We start from the raw sequence: 17,994 nt of genomic DNA on the forward strand, positions 1-17,994 counted from the left end.
GGTGCATGATGATTAGGATTCAACAACTACATTCATAAACTGGGTGCATGATGATTGGGATTCAACAACTACATTCATAAACTGGGTGCATGATGATTAGGATTCAACCACTACATTCATAAACTGGGTGCATGGTGATTGGGATTCAACCACTACATTCATAAACTGGGTGCATGATGATTGGGATTCAACAACTACATTCATAAACTGGGTGCATGATGATTGGGATTCAACAACTACATTCATAAACTGGGTGCATGGTGATTGGGATTCAATCACTACATTCATAAACTGGGTGCATGGTGATTGGGATTCAACCACTACATTCATAAACTGGGTGCATGATGATTGGGATTCAACCACTACATTCATAAACTGGGTGCATGATGATTGGGATTCAACCACTACATTCATAAACTGGGTGCATGGTGATTGGGATTCAATCACTACATTCATAAACTGGGTGCATGATGATTGGGATTCAACCACTACATTCATAAACTGGGTGCATGATGATTGGGATTCAACCACTACATTCATAAACTGGGTGCATGATGATTGGGATTCAACCACTACATTCATAAACTGGGTGCATGATGATTGGGATTCAACCACTACATTCATAAACTGGGTGCATGATGATTGGGATTCAACCACTACATTCATAAACTGGGTGCATGATGATTGGGATTCAACCACTACATTCATAAACTGGGTGCATAATGATTGGGATTCAATAACTACATTCATAAACTGGGTGCATGATGATTAGGATTCAATAACTACATTCATAAACTGGGTGCATGATGATTGGGATTCAACAACTACATTCATAAACTGGGTGCATGATGATTGGGATTCAACAACTACATTCATAAACTGGGTGCATGGTGATTGGGATTCAACCACTACATTCATAAACTGGGTGCATGGTGATTGGGATTCAACAACTACATTCATAAACTGGGTGCATGATGATTAGGATTCAACAACTACATTCATAAACTGGGTGCATGGTGATTGGGATTCAACCACTACATTCATAAACTGGGTGCATGATGATTGGGATTCAACAACTACATTCATAAACTGGGTGCATGATGATTAGGATTCAACCACTACATTCATAAACTGGGTGCATGGTGATTGGGATTCAACCACTACATTCATAAACTGGGTGCATGATGATTGGGATTCAACAACTACATTCATAAACTGGGTGCATGATGATTGGGATTCAACAACTACATTCATAAACTGGGTGCATGGTGATTGGGATTCAATCACTACATTCATAAACTGGGTGCATGGTGATTGGGATTCAACCACTACATTCATAAACTGGGTGCATGATGATTGGGATTCAACCACTACATTCATAAACTGGGTGCATGATGATTGGGATTCAACCACTACATTCATAAACTGGGTGCATGATGATTGGGATTCAACCACTACATTCATAAACTGGGTGCATAATGATTGGGATTCAATAACTACATTCATAAACTGGGTGCATGATGATTAGGATTCAATAACTACATTCATAAACTGGGTGCATGATGATTAGGATTCAATAACTACATTCATAAACTGGGTGCATGATGATTAGGATTCAATAACTACATTCATAAACTGGGTGCATGATGATTGGGATTCAACCTCTACATTCATAAACTGGGTGCATGATGATTAGGATTCAATAACTACATTCATAAACTGGGTGCATGATGATTAGGATTCAATAACTACATTCATAAACTGGGTGCATAATGATTAGGATTCAATAACTACATTCATAAACTGGGTGCATTATGATTGGGATTCAACCACTACATTCATAAACTGGGTGCATGATGATTGGGATTCAACAACTACGTTCATAAACTGGGTGCATAATGATTGGGATTCAACAACTACATTCATAAACTGGATGCATGATGATTGCGATTCAACAACTACATTCATAAACTGGGTGCATGATGATTGGGATTCAACAACTACATTCATAAACTGGGTGCATGGTGATTGGGATTCAATCACTACATTCATAAACTGGGTGCATGGTGATTGGGATTCAACCACTACATTCATAAACTGGGTGCATGATGATTGGGATTCAACAACTACATTCATAAACTGGGTGCATGGTGATTGGGATTCAACCACTACATTCATAAACTGGGTGCATGATGATTGGAATTCAACAACTACATTCATAAACTGGGTGCATAATGATTGGGATTCAACAACTACATTCATAAACTGGGTGCATGATGATTGGGATTCAACCACTACATTCATAAACTGGGTGCATGATGATTGGGATTCAACAACTACATTCATAAACTGGGTGCATGGTGATTGGGATTCAACAACTACATTCATAAACTGGGTGCATGATGATTGGGATTCAATCACTACATTCATAAACTGGGTGCATGGTGATTGGGATTCAACAACTACATTCATAAACTGGGTGCATGATGATTGGGATTCAACAACTACATTCATAAACTGGGTGCATAATGATTGGGATTCAACAACTACATTCATAAACTGGGTGCATAATGATTGGGATTCAACAACTACATTCATAAACTGGGTGCATGGTGATTGGGATTCAACAACTACATTCATAAACTGGGTGCATAATGATTGGGATTCAACAACTACATTCATAAACTGGGTGCATGATGATTGGGATTCAATAACTACATTCATAAACTGGGTGCATTATGATTGGGATTCAATAACTACATTCATAAACTGGGTGCATTATGATTGGGATTCAATAACTACATTCATAAACTGGGTGCATTATGATTGGGATTCAACAACTACATTCATAAACTGGGTGCATTATGATTGGGATTCAACCACTACATTCATAAACTGGGTGCATGATGATTGGGATTCAATAACTACATTCATAAACTGGGTGCATTATGATTGGGATTCAATAACTACATTCATAAACTGGGTGCATTATGATTGGGATTCAACAACTACATTCATAAACTGGGTGCATTATGATTGGGATTCAATAACTACATTCATAAACTGGGTGCATTATGATTGGGATTCAACAACTACATTCATAAACTGGGTGCATGATGATTGGGATTCAATAACTACATTCATAAACTGGGTGCATGATGATTGGGATTCAATAACTACATTCATAAACTGGGTGCATGATGATTGGGATTCAATAACTACATTCATAAACTGGGTGCATTATGATTGGGATTCAACAACTACATTCATAAACTGGGTGCATGATGATTGGGATTCAATAACTACATTCATAAACTGGGTGCATGATGATTAGGATTCAACAACTACATTCATAAACTGGGTGCATGATGATTGGGATTCAACAACTACATTCATAAACTGGGTGCATGGTGATTGGGATTCAATAACTACATTCATAAACTGGGTGCATGGTGATTGGGATTCAATAACTACATTCATAAACTGGGTGCATGGTGATTGGGATTCAATAACTACATTCATAAACTGGGTGCATGGTGATTGGGATTCAATAACTACATTCATAAACTAGGTGCATGGTGATTGGGATTCAATAACTACATTCATAAACTGGGTGCATGGTGATTGGGATTCAATAACTACATTCATAAACTGGGTGCATGGTGATTGGGATTCAATAACTACATTCATAAAGTAGGTGCATGGTGATTGGGATTCAATAACTACATTCATAAACTGGGTGCATGATGATTGGGATTCAATAACTACATTCATAAACTGGGTGCATGATGATTGGGATTCAATAACTACATTCATAAACTGGGTGCATGATGATTGGGATTCAATAACTACATTCATAAACTGGGTGCATGATGATTGGGATTCAATAACTACATTCATAAACTGGGTGCATGGTGATTGGGATTCAATAACTACATTCATAAACTGGGTGCATGGTGATTGGGATTCAATAACTACATTCATAAACTGGGTGCATGGTGATTGGGATTCAATAACTACATTCATAAACTGGGTGCATGGTGATTGGGATTCAATAACTACATTCATAAACTGGGTGCATGGTGATTGGGATTCAATAACTACATTCATAAACTGGGTGCATGATGATTGGGATTCAATAACTACATTCATAAACTGGGTGCATGGTGATTGGGATTCAATAACTACATTCATAAACTGGGTGCATGGTGATTGGGATTCAATAACTACATTCATAAAGTAGGTGCATGGTGATTGGGATTCAATAACTACATTCATAAACTGGGTGCATGATGATTGGGATTCAATAACTACATTCATAAACTAGGTGCATGGTGATTGGGATTCAATAACTACATTCATAAACTGGGTGCATGATGATTGGGATTCAATAACTACATTCATAAACTGGGTGCATGGTGATTGAGATTCAACAACTACATTCATAAACTGGGTGCATTATGATTGGGATCCAACAACTACATTCATAAACTGGGTGTATGATGATTGGGATTCAATAACTACATTCATAAACTGGGTGCATGGTGATTGGGATTCAATAACTACATTCATAAACTGGGTGCATGGTGATTGGGATTCAACAACTACATTCATAAACTGGGTGCATTATGATTGGGATTCAACAACTACATTCATAAACTGGGTGCATGGTGATTGGGATTCAACAACTACATTCATAAACTGGGTGCATTATGATTGGGATCCAACAACTACATTCATAAACTGGGTGCATGATGATTGGGATTCAATAACTACATTCATAAACTGGGTGCATGGTGATTGGGATTCAATAACTACATTCATAAACTGGGTGCATTATGATTGGGATCCAACAACTACATTCATAAACTGGGTGCATGGTGATTGGGATTCAATAACTACATTCATAAACTGGGTGCATGATGATTGGGATTCAACAACTACATTCATAACCTGGGTGCATGATGATTGGGATTCAATAACTACATTCATAAACTGGGTGCATTGTGATTGGGATTCAACAACTACATTCATAAACTGGGTGCATTATGATTGGGATTCAACAACTGCATTCATAAACTGGGTGCATGGTGATTGGGATTCAATAACTGCATTCATAAACTGGGTGCATTATGATTGGGATTCAATAACTACATTCATAAACTGGGTGCATTATGATTGGGATTCAATAACTGCATTCATAAACTGGGTGCATTATGATTGGGATTCAACAACTACATTCATAAACTGGGTGCATGGTGATTGGGTTTCAACAACTACATTCATAAACTGGGTGCATTATGATTGGGATTCAACAACTGCATTCATAAACTGGGTGCATGGTGATTGGGATTCAACCACTACATTCATAAACTGGGTGCATTATGATTGGGATTCAACAACTGCATTCATAAACTGGGTGCATGGTGATTGGGATTCAACAACTACATTCATAAACTGGGTGCATGGTGATTGGGATTCAATAACTACATTCATAAACTGGGTGCATGGTGATTGGGATTCAACAACTACATTCATAAACTGGGTGCATTATGATTGGGATCCAACAACTACATTCATAAACTGGGTGCATGGTGATTGGGATTCAACAACTACATTCATAAACTGGGTGTATGGTGATTGGGATTCAACAACTGCATTCATAAACTGGGTGCATTATGATTGGGATTCAATGATTACATTCATAAACTGGGTGCATGGTGATTGGGATTCAACAACTACATTCATAAACTGGGTGTATGGTGATTGGGATTCAATGACTACATTCATAAACTGGGTGCATTATGATTGGGATTCAATGACTACATTCATTAACTGGGTGCATTATGATTGGGATTCAATGACTACATTCATAAACTGGGTGCATGGTGATTGGGATTCAAACAACTACATTCATAAACTGGGTGCATGATGATTGGGATTCAACAACTACATTCATAAACTGGGTGTATGGTGATTGGGATTCAATGAATACATTCATAAACTGGGTGCATTATGATTGGGATTCAATGACTACATTCATAAACTGGGTGCATTATGATTGGGATTCAACAACTACATTCATAAACTGGGTGCATGGTGATTGGGATTCAACAACTACATTCATAAACTGGGTGCATGATGATTGGGATTCAATGACTACATTCATAAACTGGGTGCATGGTGATTGGGATTCAACAACTACATTCATAAACTGGGTGTATGGTGATTGGGATTCAACAACTGCATTCATAAACTGGGTGCATTATGATTGGGATTCAACAACTACATTCATAAACTGGGTGCATGGTGATTGGGATTGAACAACTGCATTCATAAACTGGGTGCATGGTGATTGGGATTGAACAACTACATTCATAAACTGGGTGCATTATGATTGGGATTCAACAACTACATTCATAAATTGGGTGCATTATGATTGGGATTCAACAACTACATTCATAAATTGGGTGCATTATGATTGGGATTCAACAACTACATTCATAAACTGGGTGCATTATGATTGGGATTCAACAACTGCATTCATAAACTGGGTGCATTATGATTGGGATTCAACAACTGCATTTACAAACTGGGTGCATTATGATTGGGATTCAACAACTACATTCATAAACTGGGTGGATGGTGATTGGGATTCAACAACTACATTCATAAACTGGGTGCATTATGATTGGGATTCAACAACTACATTCATAAACTGGGTGCATTATGATTGGGATTCAACAACTACATTCATAAACTGGGTGCATTATGATTGGGATTCAACAACTACATTCATAAACTGGGTGCATTATGATTGGGATTCAACAACTACATTCATAAACTGGGTGCATTATGATTGGGATTCAACAACTACATTCATAAACTGGGTGCATTATGATTGGGATTCAACAACTGCATTCATAAACTGGGTGCATTATGATTGGGATTCAACAACTGCATTCATAAACTGGGTGCATTATGATTGGGATTCAACAACTGCATTTATAAACTGGGTGCATTATGATTGGGATTCAATAACTACATTCATAAACTGGGTGCATTTTGATTGGGATTCAACAACTGCATTTATAAACTGGGTGCATTATGATTGGGATTCAATAACTACATTCATAAACTGGGTGTATTATGATTGGGATTCAACAACTGCATTTATAAACTGGGTGCACAGTAATCGAGGTGCAGCATCCTCAAAACTCAGGCAATGAATTGTAATCCTGGCAAGACACCAGCACACAATGGCCAACTCCATTTGAAAGGCAAAAAGCCAAAAAGTGTTGCTAATGATCTCGACCAAATGTTATAATCGTCAACAAGGTATTTTTAAATTAAAAATAGAACAACACTCTTCGACTCAACGTCGCGCCGCCCACTGATTATGCCTCTGCCCACATTATTACATCATTATAATACTTGTACAAAGTTTGATTTAAATCCATTCAGCTGTTCTCAATTATCATATTTTTACCTGACATGACCTCTGACCTTTGATGCCAAAATCGAATCAGTTCATATTTGCATCATAATATATACTTCTACAAAGTTTGGTCAAAATCCCATCACCGGTTCACAAGTTAGTGCAGTAACAGAATTTTTACCTAACGGGACCTCTGAGCTTTGACCCCATAATCGAATCCGTTTATCTTTACATTATTACATATTTCTACCAAGTTTGACTTCATTCCCTTCAGCCGTTCTGAAGTTATCACAGCAACGGAAACCTATTACAGACTCTGACCTTTGACCTCTTGAAGCTGAAATCTAATCGGTTCATCTTATGCATCATAATATAAACTTATGTTCTTTCGCTGGTAGGTTGTAGACAGCAACTGCCCAGGGTGGTACTACCGTTCTGACTTAGGCACGTAAAATTGGTGCCCGGAACCATCTTACACTCTCCGTGTCAGGATTGCTGGTCTTACTTTCTGTCTCACTCAAACTAAAACTACCAGGCGAGCTTCAATCTCTCTTTATCGCAAACAAACACCATACACTTTTCATCCTACATTTTAATTCTCTTTTATTTAAGGCCTGGCCTTGATGAGGGCTACATAGGGGGAGGCCGTGCATGGGTAATTTTTTCTTTTCATTTCAAATTGATGCAAAAGATTCGTTTTCAGTACCAATTTGAAGGTAAGGGCCTATAGAACAATTTTGGTTCGAGTATCAATCACTCAGATCAAAAATGGGGCTTCTGGGGATGTTGGGGGTTCCCCACCCCCCACCGGCCTATGCGAAATATAGAAACTGTTATAACCTTTGATTGGATGATCCGATCTGAACATATGAGGTATGCATGGATTCAGGATCAGGAGTAGTAACTTGTACTTCAAGCATATTGTCCATAGAAGCAATAATTTTGCCGGTATCGGCGAATATCCACAAAAAAAGACCAAGGGTCCTCGGCCCGGTAAACTGAAACATGTTTAAAAAAAAAAAAAAACTGGACAATTATACTCGGACCCAATGATATAGTGACATTTTTATTTATATTTTAACTGTGCTACAACATGGTGATGAGTAACTACTTAGACAATTGCTTGAACAATAGATTTAATAAGAAAGTGGCTAACAAATCGACCATATATACATGTCAGTGTTGGAAATTGTTCTGGTCCAGCTACTTCTCGCATTTGCACAGACGTGTGCACTTCACCTTTGCCCTCATGCACTTGCACAGAGTGCAGGTACTTGTGCAAGTGCACTTCACATCCAGGTGGAATACATCCGTGGTGAGGGGCAGTGAGGTCCAAATGGGAAGCAGCTTGCCATCCTCTTCCTTCCACCCATGATTAGTGGGGTTGTTGACAGGCATCATGGACCTTTGGGCTGTTGTCCTTGGAAGACACTCCTTGGAAGACACACAGATGCTCTCTTGGAAGCCACTCCTTTTGAGATGTTGATCCAAAGCATCACTCGTTGGGGGAATTCTCTCCACGTCCCTAGTCTTCTGTGAGGACACCCTCATTCGGATGAGGTCAACGTCATTGTCCGCGGTTGACTCATTGGAGTACAGCCTACAGACAAAGTTCGTTGCCACTTCTTTCAGCCTTGGGGATGTTTGGAATGGAGTGTCGAAGATAGTTGCAAATTTCTCCATGAGGGATGGCACTTCGTGCATCAACTTGCAGCAGTATCGCCAACCCTTAAACTTGAAGGAAGACGTGCTGTCTGATCCAGTGAATGCGTGGAAGAGGGCCATGGCTTTGCACGTTGTCGTGCTCAGGTTTGTGGCGATGGTGTTCAGGGAGATCATTGTGGTTGTCTTTTCCGCTTTGAAGGAGATCCAGATTTCTGCGGCCGGATTCAGAGCCTTGATGTGATGGAAATTACTCAGAAGGATTACGACAACATCTGTGTCTCCAGTATGAACCATCCCAAGTGACGATGTTTGGAGGGCGTGGAGGAGATGTACCAGGACACGAGTGTCAGCTTCGTCATGGTTGCATTGATCCATTGGTGGAATGTTTCCAACATGGTGGACTTGATCACCTGCAGTGATGTAGACATTCTTGTCATCTGGGAACTGTCCTTCTGTTATCTTTTTGACAGGAATGAGAACAGTTCCTTCTTGTTATCAACATTCGCCAGAAATCTCTGCCAATTTCCTGGGATTTTGGCAGTACCAGATACGCGTTTTCGGGTGCCTGTTCCTCGTTTTTCCCTTGTGCCTCCTTTGATTGTCAGTGCACGACACTGGGCCCAGACAGTCTACTCTTGTCGATCTTTTCAAGTCATGGCGAACTCTTGGGCAGAATACCTTGTCGAAATATGAATCAAAGGTGTTTCCTTGGACAGTTGTACCAGGAAGTGAGTGTATCAGTACTCCACCGTCAATAACAATGAAGTCGTAAATATCTGGCGCAACTAGCTCCTCGTCGACAGAAATGGCACCACCCGTACTGGCTTCCACGATGTATACCAACAAATCTGACTTGGTATAAGAGTTGAGGGACCCTTTGGATGACAACACAGGTGGGTATGGGGAAGATTCGTGATGAAAAAAAAATCCTCCAAATCCCCCCCCAATTTTTTTTAATATGAGTGCTTGAAACTCGAACCAAAATTGTTCTATAGGCCCTTACCTTCAAATTGGTACTGAAAACGAAACTTTTGCATCAATTTGAAATGACCGAGTGTCCGGGCACCCCACTAACATGGTCCATGCCTGGAGCCTTCAATGTAAAAAAAAAAAAAAAAATTAAAAAAGTACCAAGTTGGTCAAAATCCCTTCACTTGTTTACAAGTTAACTCGGTAAGATAATTTTTACCGAAGGGGCTCCTCCGAACTTTCACCTTTATACACCATAATCTTATCAGTTCACCTTTACATCATTATATATACATGTACCAAATTTGACTTGGATCCCTTCAGCCGTTCTTAAGTTATCGTGGTGACGAAAACCTACCACGGATGGATGGAAGCAAGGTCGGACGGACATCCATCCCCAAAACATAACGCCTCCAGCGACTTTGCCGGTGGAGGCATAAAAATCATAAATTCACAAACGACCACGAGAGTGTTTCATAGAAGCTTAATCTCACCATGAAATGGTCATGTGCTAACCTGGCGCACACGACTTTTAAACAATGTTTTAGGGAAGCGTACTCTTGCAATTAATGGTCACATGCTAACCCTGCTCACAATTCTTTTATTTTCAGCAGTGACCGCATTGTGACAAACCAGCTGCTCGGGGATGATGCAATGATTGCAGGACCAGCCCGAGATGGGGTGAAGCTGGATTCAACATGTCTCGTCCATGTGGAGAAAATGGCTGCTTTTTGATTCCAATGATGAACTGCAAATGTACGTGATGATGCAACAAAAAAGGAAAACAAACCTGCAGGAGTCCTGCTCTATGGGCTGGTGCTACCGCATCACACCTGTCTCTCTTGGATTCTGCGGATTCTCAAGCTTTTCCACAAAACGAGAATCCCCCTTGATGAGGACAAAGTTCAGGGTCTGTTGGTTGCACTCACATCACAGGCAGGTCACTGGTCTCAGTTTTCTACAATCTATTCTCTAGTATTGCTCCATCTGCCCTCTCAATCTTGCGACCCTCTCTGTGCGATGCGTGCATTCTTCCAGTAAATCCCTCCTGATTAAACTTCCAAAATCCAGGCTGACTGCACACTCCAACTATTATATTTCTCATTTCTCCTATTTATGGAACCACCTTCCAGAAGCTGTTCCGTCTCACTCTTCCTTCCAGAGGTTTAAGGAAAAAGTGCACCAACATCTCTTGTCATCCCCAATTCTGACCCATGACCTTTATTACCCCCTTTAAACTTTCATAACCCAAACATCTTACTTGCTGATTTCAGTGGTTCCTCCTGTGCTTCTTCTAACATTTTCCTGTTCTTTCATTACCTTGATGTTTATCCCACTGTCACTTCAACCTTGCTCTTCCATGAGCCTCACACCTGCAAAGAAAAAAAAAAGAAAAAACGAAAGAATGGTCCAGACAGAATTACAGGAAAGAATTACAACAGTCAATGCCAAAAAAGGCAGACAAAGTAAAAGTCTAAGGCAAGGATTTATTGAAAAAGATTTTTGTTTGACAATCAAAACAACCTACAATTAATTGCTTTTGTGCACAATTCTAAACACAAAAAATTCTACTTTATTTGACAACAACTGCACCTGTAAAGATGCAGATTAAGCAATAAACGGATTTAGAAACCAACGGGCAAAAAGACTACCTTAAGCAAAACATGATCTGGTGCCGCGAACTGTACAGGCAACTATCGCAATGCAAAATCAAGAATACCAACAATAATAATAGCATCTGCTGTACAACACAACAGCATTTAAATGGCCGGTCTAAGCCGTTTTGGAGCTGGTCTAATTCACCATGAGCAGTCTAGTCTATGCATCGGGCCGGTACCTTGGAAAACCTGAGAAATCTATTGGCAGTCCCGTGCGGCGCACTTCCATTGCATAGACCTACCTAAGCGCACCCAACGTTTTCCTCCATTAAGCAGCCGAGATCTTTGACCCGCAATTATATCCATGGCTCTCGAAAGGTCAAATAAAATAGCGATGACCACTAATGAGGCGCGTCGGCCCGTCTAGTGAAAATGGACGAATAGTGGGAGTTGCTCAAGAATGGCAACATCACACCATTCTTTGCCTTTTTTCAGTTGCATTTGCAAAAGCACACCTTCCACTGCAGACACCATCCCTGTCGTTTTAGCACACAGGATCTCTCTGTTGTCTAGACCTATTAAACCGAACCCAGAAAGAGCAACCTACGTCTGCTGATGGAGAATAAAAACAAGTTACAACGTCACAAGCAGTGACACACTAGGTGAAAAGAAGACCAGGTAACAAACAACACCGTCATTATAAACAATATGCACACATCACAAAAGTAAAGAGCGATGCACAGAGTAGAAAAAAGGGGGAATGGAATATGTCAAATCAAATTTCCCATCCAAACACTTGATTAAATCAAACACTCAGTATTATAAGATTCGAAAATAAAAAGACCAAAAGACAAATAGAGGAGGCAAATACCCTCCCATTTTGATTACATTTCATTGGTATACAGTATATACCTGTAAGCACTGTGTACATACCAATCATGTCCCCAAGATTTACAACCTTCCCCGTACCACCTCCCACCAAAAAAACCCTAAAAATATTTGCTTCTTCTCAGCCCGAATGTTCTGAAGTGAAAGCAAGTCTTAGGAACTGCCTGAACTGTAACACGAGTGGCAGGCTCCTCTCATGATCAGAAGCTTGGAGGCCTCAAAGATGCCATGCCGTCATTTATAAACTTGGCTCCAACGTCCAGTTGCCATTTATCATACAATTCATAATAAACTTTCCAGTTTGTCTGTCACAAAGCCTTGATTGGCAGGTTAAAACAAAAGGAATCCATAGTGTGAGTTCCAAAACATTTCACTTAACCAACCTCCCGAAAGATGGAATCAAACACGAAACCTCGTTTACACTCTAAGGAAGGGACACTCAGATGAGGATACCACATGTATATAATTTGTCCAGAAAAGTGAGCTTTGAGGTGAAGGGGCATTATGAAGTGAACTGGGAGGTGTGTTGCAAACCAGTGGGTTTGGATATCATGTTCTTCATCGTCGATTTTGAAAATAATACCCATTGGAGGGAATAATAAGAAGAAACAAACATTCGTGGGATGCCAAGAGGCACTCCAAGCCTTGCCACGCACGATACATGATGTTGAATGTCCAATGACAGCAGAGTCAGAAAGAAGAGCCCATCTTAGCCCGACATCGGAAATGGCCAAACCAGCAGGATACCAGCATAAAGCAGATCAGCGATATCTGGCCCTCACCGTCGTGGCTTCTTCTTCTTTTTGTGTGAGTCATGGCTCACTTTCCGTTTGCGTGTAATGGTAGTACGAACTTCTTCTTCCTCCTGAATTCTGACTTGCTTATCAGCTGTGGGGATGAGGATGTGTAAACATATTGTGGTCAACATTACACTCTGCACATTAGAATACAAAGCTATCATGAAAAAGTACACACTGTATATGTGTGTCCATATGTGGGTTTCAGAATGTGGAAAGGCTAACCGCAAGGCTAAACCCGCTCTAGCAGGGAAAATGGCCTTAAAATGCGTTGTTATATATATGCGTTTAATGCATATATATAACAATACACATATACAGTCATGGCCAAAAATATTGGCACCCTTGCACTTTTTTCAAATAACTCACAATTTTCTGTAAAAATAAGTTGAAATTGACAAAAGTATTTGGTCTCCACAATTCTTTATTTTACTGTTATTATTACAGAACCTTTGTTTTTGATTCAGAACTTAATATATCCTTTTAAATCAGAAAATAAAAAGAAATGGCATTGACAAAATTATTGACACCCTAGACTTAATATTTGGTAGCACGGCCTTTGGACAAAATAACTGCAGTCAGGCGCTTCCTATAGCCATGAATGAGCTTCCTACACCTCTCTGCTGACAGTTTGGCCCACTCTTCTTGTGCAAACTGCTCCAGTTCTCCTAGATTTGAAGTGTGCCTTCTGCCAACTGCTGTTTTCAGATCTTCCCACAGGAGTTCAATGGGATTTAGATCTGGACTCATTGCTGGCCACTTCAGAACAGTCCAGCGTTTTGTGTTGAACCGTTCCTTGGTGCTTTTTGAAGTGTGTTTGGGGTCATTGTCCTGCTGCAAGACCCATTACCTTCGACAGAGACCCAGCGTTCTGACACTGGGTTGAACATTGCGCTCCAAAATGCCTTGGTAATCTCCTGATTTCATGATGCCATGCACACATTCAAGGCACCCAGTGCCAGAGGCAGCACAGCAACACCAAAACATCACTCAACCTCCTCTATGTTTGACTGCAGGGAAGGTGTTCTTTTCTTTGAAGCCTTCATTTTGTTTTCTGTAAACATAGATATGATGTGCTTTACCAAAAAGCTCTAATTTGGTCTCATCTGTCCACAGGGACATTCTCCCAGAAGGATTTTGGCTTGTTCAGGTGTGTTCTGGGAACTCCAGTCGGGCTTTCTCAGCAGGGGGTCCTCCTGTGTCTCCTACCATAGAACCCCCTTTCATTGAGTTGGTGACAGATGGTGTGAGTTGAAACTGTGGTACCTCATGTCTGAGGTACAGCTTGAATCTGGTTGGCAGTTGATCGAAGTGCTTTCTCCACCATTCGAACAATCCTTCGATTCAAAATGGAAGACATTCAAAATGCATGTCCTCGATTGTTGCAGCTGCTGCGTGGGCAGTATGGGGCCGAGCATTGTCATGCTGCAGCAAAACACCGATAGTGAGTAGTCCACGACGTTTCTATCTGATGGCTGGTTTTAGATGATTTTTAAGGAGGTCGCAGTATGATGCACTGGTGACTGTGGTCCCTCTGTGCATGTAATGCTCTACAAGTGGGCCTCGGCTATCCCAGAAGAGCTTCAGCATCACTTTTCCAGCAGACGGCTGTGTGAGGAATTTTTTGGGCTTCGGTGAAGTTGAATGGCGCCACACTTTACTTGCCATCTTCATTTCTGGCTGAAAGTAGTGGACCCAGCTTTCATCCCCAGGCACTACGCGCTGTAATAAAACGGCCCCTTCTGTTTCATAACGTCGTAGAAGTTCTTCACATGCGTCCACTCGCCGTTCTTTCAGTTCGGGTGTGAGTTGTCTAGGTACCCACCTTGCAGACACTTTGCGGAACCCCAGGACGTTGTGAATAATATGGTGTGCTGAACCATGGCTAATGTTAAATTCAGAGACCACTTCATCCAGCGTATGCGACGGTTTTCCCTTAGCACGCGCTCAACTCCTGCAACCATTTCTGGTGTGTCGGCTGTGTGAGCCCAGCCCGAGCGAGCAGCGTCTGCCACACTGGACACTCCACTTTTAAACTTCCTGTCCCAGTCGTACACCAGCTGCAGCGATAAACATGCATCACCATATTGCATCTTCATTCTGCGATGGGCGGGATCGCTGCCTCGGGGCCCGTGGTCCATTGAGGGGCCCGAGCTTCTCCTGTAATCTTACTATAATTCACCAAATGTCCGTCCGTCTGTCTGTCTGTCTGTCTGTCCGTTCGTTCGTTCGAAGGTACCGTAAAAACTGCTGAACCGATCTCAACGATATTTTAGGTGGATAATCCTGGGATCTCCAGGAGTAAAATAGGCTATTTAGTTTTCCCAATTTCAGCTTTAGTCTCCAGCATTCTCAGGTTTGGACTCCCGCATAACATTTGCGTTCGCATAACGTTCATTGTGACGATGTTTTTGTGATGATGTTGTTTTCCCGGGTGCCGCACAAATGGCTGCACCGATCACTGCACAGCTGCACCGATCGGACTCGGTGACCTCGGACAAAGACCTTTTATAAGGACACGGGTTGAATCCCCGCTTGAGAGAATTCTAATCCATTTCAACTGAAGGAAACACGTATTGGGAGTACATACGACATAGCGATTGTGAACACGATTATCGATCACGATTCACGATCATCACGATCATAGTGTATCGATCACTGTGGGACATTTGGTGAATTATAGTAAGATACTGTTTAGATTTTGATGATTTGCGTGTGATATGATTTAACGGATGTTTATATGAATCGTTTAAAATAAAAAAAGCCTTCAATTTCTGATATTTTACCTTTTCATTTGGGCCTTCCAATTGAAGCCCTGCCCGCAGGGCGGGTACTGTTGCTGGGTTTTTTTTTTTTAAACAGTACAGTGAAACCCCTCATCGGCTCATCCTCATTTCCTCATCATTACATTTAAACACAGAAGCTGATTTTGCTTTCCTTGCCATCTTTCTTGCCAGAAACAAGACATAATTTACTGCTGTTAATGGTACAGTTTCAAACTTCACAGAAAATGGTTATTTGCCAGAAATGTGCATTACAAAGAAATGGGTTTATCCTCTTTGTCCAAAAAAAATTATTAACCATCTTCTCGTGAATTTTTGCCAATCTTCGGGAGCAATAGTGTTCAACAGTCGAGGGTGTGAATTGGCTCGATCGGTCCAACGTCCCACCATCTCCTTTATTTTCGATCATACGGCTAAATAAAAGTGACCCTTTCTTAAAAATAACAAAAATTTCATTGAAGAAAGATCCTTAAAAAGTTATAAAAGAGAGAAAGAGTGGGGTGGGGCCCCCAAGGTTGTTTGCCTCGGGGCCAGGCTGGCTCTCGACACCCCCTGCATATATACATACATACATACACACAGTCACATGAAAACGTAAGTACACCCCATGTAAAGTTTTGACTTTTTCAACATATTTCAACATACAGATATTTGATCTTCATTTCAACAATATTGATAGATAAAGGTGATATAACATAACAAATATCATGAAACATTTACATTTTGTAGTCCATTGTATAATTTAAATAAACGTAAATGCAAATTTCGCATGTGGAAAAAGTAAGTACACCCCATGAAATGTTTTTAAAATCTTTTTAACATATGTGGACAATGGACATATCAATATTTGATCTTCATTTAAACAGTCTCTATAGATAAAGGTGATCTAATTGAACAAAAAACAATGAAAAATTGACTTTGAAATAATTTATTCAACAAAAAATTGTTGCACAGCATGCACAATTGCATGCACAGCTCGTTTCAAATCCCCCCACATCTCAATGGGATTTAGATCCGGGCTTTGACTTGGCCATTCCAGAACCCTCCATTTCTTTCTCTTCAGCCATTCCTTGGTGGATTTACTGGTATGTTTAGGGTAATTGTCATGTTGCAAGGTCCACCTTCGGTTGAGCTTCAACTTTCCGACAGATGGCCTCACATTATCCTCAAGCACCCTCTGGTACAATGAAGAATTCATAGTGGATTCTATGATGGTGAGCTGCCCAGGCCCTGATGCAGCAAAGCTGCCCCAAACCATAATATTTCCACCACCATGCTTTACAATTGGTATCAGGTTTTTGTGGTCAAATGCTGTCTTTGGTTTTCGCCAAGCATGTCTTCTGGTACTGTGGCCAAATAGCTCTACCTTTGACTCATCTGTCCAGAGCACATTGTTACAGAAGTGCTGGTCTTTGCCTCGGTGTTCATTGGCAAACTTTAGTGTTGCCCTGATGTTCTTTCTGGACAGCAAAGGTTTCCTCCTGGCACACCTCCCATGTAGATCAAATTTGTGCAGCCTCTTTCTAATGGTAGACTCGTGCACTTTGACATCAACAGTGGCAAGAGCTACCTGTAGGTCCCGTGATGACATTCTGGGGTTCTTCGAGACTTCTTTCAGCATCTTGCGGTCTGCTCTCGGCTGAACTTGCTGGGGCGACCTGGCCTGAACAAGTTGGCAGTTGTTTGGAATCTTCTCCACTTGTAGATGATCTTCCAGACAGTCGAATGATTGATTTCAAATTGTTTGGAGATCTTTTAAAATCCCTTCCCAGACTTGGAGGCATCTATAACCTTCTTTCTGAAGGCCTCAGAGAGCTCTTTTGATCTAGGCATGGTGACGCCGCACACTTCAACAA

General features: G+C 40.8%; 1 protein-coding gene across 1 annotated transcript in view; it reads right to left on the reverse strand.

The window, feature by feature from the left end:
- Window positions 1-11,539: 11,539 nt before the first annotated feature.
- Window positions 11,540-17,994, reverse strand: part of LOC137434833 (FACT complex subunit SPT16) — a 151,799-nt gene continuing 145,344 nt past the window's right edge. The window contains exon 26 of the mRNA XM_068127967.2: window positions 11,540-13,446. Coding sequence (XP_067984068.1) covers window positions 13,337-13,446 — 110 coding nt within the window. The 3' untranslated portion in view covers window positions 11,540-13,336. The remainder of the gene's footprint in view (window positions 13,447-17,994) is intronic.

Source organism: Myxine glutinosa, chromosome 9 (genome assembly GCF_964187855.1).
Source record: "Myxine glutinosa chromosome 9, kmMyxGlut1.1, whole genome shotgun sequence".
In the NCBI taxonomy this organism is placed as follows: Eukaryota; Metazoa; Chordata; class Myxini; order Myxiniformes; family Myxinidae; genus Myxine; species Myxine glutinosa.